This window comes from Octodon degus, unplaced genomic scaffold, assembly GCF_000260255.1.
Source record: "Octodon degus isolate 3935 unplaced genomic scaffold, OctDeg1.0 scaffold00064, whole genome shotgun sequence".
Classification (NCBI taxonomy): domain Eukaryota; kingdom Metazoa; phylum Chordata; class Mammalia; order Rodentia; family Octodontidae; genus Octodon; species Octodon degus.
This window is the reverse complement of record NW_004524640.1, coordinates 1134813-1140323: the sequence shown is the minus strand read 5'-3', so window position 1 is coordinate 1140323 and position 5511 is coordinate 1134813. Positions and strand designations below refer to the sequence as shown.

Here is a 5511-nt window from a genome sequence, read left to right as displayed (position 1 = left end):
TTATTTGGAGTCAAAAACATAACTTTAATAGCTTAATCCTTTTAATTAAATTCAACAATATCATCATACAGAATTCTGATACAGTGGTTTAGGTAACTCATTTCAAATTATTCTTTTCTTTCTTCTTTTTTTTTTTTGTTTTACTTCTGATTGATTCAAATGCTACTTAATAACTTTAACTCATCAAATATTTATTGAGTAGTTACAATATTTTCTCAATATTCAAGAAAGGACAACAAGGGTTTAAGAAAACTTTTTCTTCCTAAACAGGTCTGGAAGTAATAATGGGAGAGATATAGGTGAAGAAAGAGCTAAGATGTATTGTATATCTGTGTTCCAGCTTCCTGTGATGAACATAATCATTATGTTCTGAAGCATATGTTAATAATAGATTAAAAAATAAATAGAAAACAAGAAGAGCCTCATGTGTCATTGAAAATATGTATTTTAGAATAAAATATTCTTCACTTTATGACATTTGTCTTGAATGAGTCATACTTTAATGGGGTATGTAGGTTGTTTCCACCTTTGGAAGCATCGGTGTCTCTTTTATTTTATAAGAAGCTGAGTTCTGAATTCAAACAATGTGAATTATAGAATGATAATGCGAACATTACCAAAAATATGTCTTTGGATCTTAACACTAAATTATAAGATCTAATCATGCATATGCCATGTGTGAATGTTTTATTCAATGTGAAACTTTTTCTTTAGAAATTTTAAACCATGAGATGAAACCTCTAATAGGGAATAATGATACTGTCATAGCCTCAACAAATTTAATAAGAATTGAGCAAGAAAAATGGAAGTTATTTACTGAAATATAAAATCACATTCACAGTAAAATGTCACTTGTAATACAATGGTCCAGTAATATATCACTTATCAAGAAAGCAAATAAAAATTATGTCTTACCTAGCATGTTGGATTGAGATATGGAATAGCCAAACTGTTGTTCCATGTACTTGAAGAGGTACGTAAAGCTGCCAACAAAGCCACTGAACTTCATCAAGGTAAAAAGCATAAATATCACATAGAGATGGTTTGTAAGGAGCTTTTTCAGAGACTTCAAAAACTCTAAAATTATAAAAATATCAGATTACTAAAATGTATTACAACTATATATTAAAATAGTAATCATGTATCAGAAGATTTTTAGCAACAGTGAAATAGCTCAGCAGGTTAAGCACCTGCTTAGGCAGTCACAGGGGCCGGAGTTTGATCCCTGACACCACATGCAGCAGCAGTCTCCCTCCCCCCACCCACTCCCCGAGCCAGTGACCGAGGTCGGGCATGGTGATGCAGTTCTGTATTTTCAGCTCTGGGGAGGTTGAAAACAGGGATCACTAGGAGTCTGAGCTGCTTAGTGAAATCCTGTACTAAATTTAAAAAAAAAAAAAGATTTTTAAATTACACAAATACATAAAAGAAAAAACAAGAGTAAACTGAAATCTTATTCACAGATTTTTAAAATCTGTTCCTTCACTGTTTTCTATACATATTGTTTTTCTTTGTTTTTTCTTTCTTTTTTTTTTTTTTTTTTTTTGATACAGTACAGGGGATCAAACTCAGAGATCAAAAAGAAAAGAGCAGATCTGATAATGGGTATTGAACATCTTGCTCTTATATCTGTAAAGATTTTTATTAGATATGGTCAACAGCGACACTTCTATCTCATGCTAAGAAATAGTTTTATTGGCATGTAATAATAAGAAAAGACCGCCAAGTTAGAAGGCAAAAGAGTGAAATGAAGAGGAAAAGAAAATATATAGTGAAATATATATAATTCCTTCAACCTTTTGACTATTACACATGCTTGTGCCGGTGATAAGACAGAGCATGAAATTTCTGCCATGGACAAAAGTTAGGAGCTTATAGCACCTCTGTGGACCGGTTACCGTACAATTCTTGCAGTGACGTCACTTAAGACATGATGCCACAATTTACTATTGCTCCTTACTGCATCTTAGGGCAAGGGATGTATAATAATTCCAGGAAAGAGGAAAGAAAGTGTATAGAAAGAATAAGCAACATTTTAAATGGTTAGACCAAAATACTAAGCTTCTCTCCTTAGGACCAACCATTCAGAAGTATCACCACTGGATTGTGAGGCATTCTGAATATGTGGTGACATGTAAGGCAAACGAGTGCAGCACATGAATTCATCAAGTCATTGAATTGCTGAGGTGGGTGGGAATTGAGATGCTATTGAATCAGGACTCTCACACAATCAAGATTCATTGTGTATTATTATTTACATGCATTTTGCAATGAACTAAAGCCTTGCTTTATTTTTAACCATTCAGTTCTACTCAAGACCATAAATAAACCCAATAATTTTTCTTCTGACATGATGTTCCTAGGTACTTCACATATTCCCAGTATGCACAGAACTAAGTTCCTCTGTACTCCTCAGGTAGCTGCCCAAGTTATTTCAAATATGGCTGATGTTTATAATTGTCCAATTTTTGCAATGCCGTCACTTTTTCTCTTCTTTTCTCATCATACAGGGAAATCGAGTTCTTACAAGGATAGACCGTTTGCTAGTGTTTATGAGTGTGATATGGTAGCATATACAAGAATTAACAATTTTGATGTTTTTTTATGAGTGTGCGTGTTAAACTTCAAAAACTGCTAATTCAGTGACCCGTTGGTAAATACTGAACTACCGATCCTACAGTAACATATACTTGTGCATAGCATGTCCCAGTTTCCACAGTAGTGAAGTGTGATAACCTCTCCTAATGTGGCCAACTTCAAGACCTAATGTAGTTGAAAGATGTACAAGATGGTTCACCATTGTTCTTCGTTTAAAGTGATAGAAGAAAATAACAATGAAATTGGTAAACTGAAGAACTGAGAAGTGGCAGTACTTGAGTTACACTGGATTATTTATTTATTTATTATTTTGTCATTTATATATTTGGTACAGGGTCTCACTATACAGCTCAGACTTGTAGCGATCCTCCTGTTTTCAGCCTCTCCAGCTCTGGGATTACAACCATGTGCCACCATGCCCAGACTCATTTGCCTGCTCAGAGTGCCCCAGGGGCAGGGCTGGTGCGACATGTGGGACTGGGGATCCAACTCTGGTCCCTGAACTTGCCAAAGCAGGCACTTAGTCTGCTGAGCTATCTCACTGGCCCTATACCTGGTAATGTATAAGAACATCTCAATCAACCTCAGGCTGCTGAGGGTGTAGGCATTGCACAACTTTAATATTTCACCAATTCTCTTCAGTGTGAAAACTATTGCCAATACATCATCATTCCACTATTTTTCTGGATTAGTCCCTTGGCCATTATGTGCAAGTGCTTCTCTACTACCCTCAGGGTCTTATATTTTAAACAGAAGCCACTGTCAAACAGAAGAATCCTCGTTCATACTACTGACTTCAATTACTCAAGTGTACTACTGTTGCAAAACCTATAGTGAACCAAATAGAAAATGCTCTGCACCAAGGATTTGGAGAGCAACTTTCCTTAATGTCAGTAAAATGAGAAGACCTTGCCCCAAATTTTCAGCACTGGCTTAAAGCAAGACAGCAACTTACATACATTTTGTAAGCAGCAAGTACAAAGCTGATAGAGTTAGTCCATAATTGGCTACTATACAGTTTAGTTTATAATGTATACATACATTGAGTCATATGTTGTCAGGCAGCTGTGTCCCTGCACAGGTTTAACTGGAGGAGGTTATTTACCATGAGACAGGAAGATCCCGGGAAAGTCCAGGTCCCAGGCAAGTAAGATTTAGTATGATATTGACAGGGCTGGTCTGCTTCTTATAGATAGTTCTTGGAGCAAGCTAGCAAAGCAGCATATTTGTGGAAGCCATTGTGTTGCCCCAGAGTGCTAAGTACATTTTACCTCTGAGCTATAGCTAAATTTAAAATTAAAATATAGCTTCATAGTCAGTTTATCAGACTCAACAAGTCTGCAAGTATCAGACTCCTGCATATTCTATATTTTCCCCTGAAAATTATTACATTTAACTTGACTATGATTCTTAAAAGAGTTAATTACAATTGCCTCCACAGTCTCAGTATCAAGTAAATCCCTGGAAAACAGAAAATATTGTTCCACTATTCCACTATAGTATCATGTGGTGCCTGGTACTACATGTTGGATGGATAAATGAATGCAATATTAGAATTTATTTAACTCAACATCATATATATATAATACATATATGTTTTTAATTTTTTTTTACAGTACCAGGGATCGAACGCTGGACCTCACACTTACCAGGCAGATTCTCATGCCACTGAGCTACCTCCCCAGCCTTATATTATATAATTTTGAAATGAGTTCATGCTCTTTGCTTCATAGAGCACAATTTTACTTTCGCATTTGGTTGTTCTCTCCATGCTAAACATCACCGTTCAAACCTATTCAGTTTGTTCTATGTACAAGCACAATTTTACCAATTTTAACAGAAATCTGAGAAAAAATAATTCAGATACATTTAGTGCCCAAGGAAGTTAACTCCAGAATTTCAGAGAGTTATTATTTTGTAATATTCAATCTTCCTTTCCATTAGGACTAACAATTGCACATTGACTGTAGCTTTATTTTAGTTTAGTTTAGTTTATTTGGGGCCAGCTCAGCCCACCCTGGGGACGGGGCTGGTGCAGCATGTGGTGCCAGAGATTAAACCGCTGTCCCTGTGCTTTGCCTAAGCTTGCCTAAGCAGGTCCTTTAGTCCACTGAGCTATCTTGTCGACCCATGACTATAACTTTAAAACACTTACCAGTTATAGTTAAAGTAGCATGTTGTTCAGGATTGTTCAAATTAGCTGTTTGGCTTTTTTCCTCATCTGATTTGAGTCCTTGCACATCTGTTGAAACTTTACTTTCTTCCTGTGGTTTATTTGGATTTCGTGGTAGGAGAAAGAATGGTATGGAAGAAATGATGGACAGGGACCCAGATATAAGGAAACTGAGCCACCAGGCACCAACCCAGCGGGTGTCATTAGGAGTTATTCTGATGGTGCCTAGAATGAACAGTGAGGAAAAGGGAAGTCAAAAATCATTCTGAAATACAGTAAGTGATGAGCAGTATTGATAATGATTGTTGTCCTCAATAGATGAATATAGAAAACTATATTTCGTTGATTCAAAGATGCTGTTTTCAGGGGCTGGCAAGATAGCTTAGTGGTCTAAAGTGCCTACTTAGGCAAGCTTACGCAAAGTGCGCAGGGACTATGGTTTGACTCCCTGCACCACATGCCACACCATCCCGCTCACAGAATTGGCTGAGCTGGTCACAAAAAGAAAAAAAAAAAAAAGATGCTGTTCATGCTATTTTCTTCTTTCTCTACTTTGTCATCTTGGAAATTGTCTTACGTTAAACATTTGATATCTTCCTATTACTGCTGTTTAAGAAATGTCCTAACAGTGCTGTCACAGACTGAGCTTCTTTGAACTTGGTTGCTTTCCCAGAGACAAGACCGAAGAACTGCCAGTGCTGGACCTCTGAGCCTGAAATCAATTTGCAAGCTGTAGAAAG

General features: G+C 36.5%; 1 protein-coding gene across 1 annotated transcript in view; it reads right to left on the bottom strand.

The window, feature by feature from the left end:
• LOC111817612 (solute carrier organic anion transporter family member 1B1-like) overlaps positions 1 to 5511 on the bottom strand; it is a 101968-nt gene that overhangs the window by 51182 nt on the left and 45275 nt on the right. The window contains exons 9-10 of the mRNA XM_023718950.1: positions 4754 to 4996; positions 916 to 1077 (exon numbers count right to left, since the gene is read on the bottom strand). Of these exons, the coding sequence (XP_023574718.1) occupies positions 916 to 1077; positions 4754 to 4996 (405 nt within the window). The remainder of the gene's footprint in view (positions 1 to 915; positions 1078 to 4753; positions 4997 to 5511) is intronic.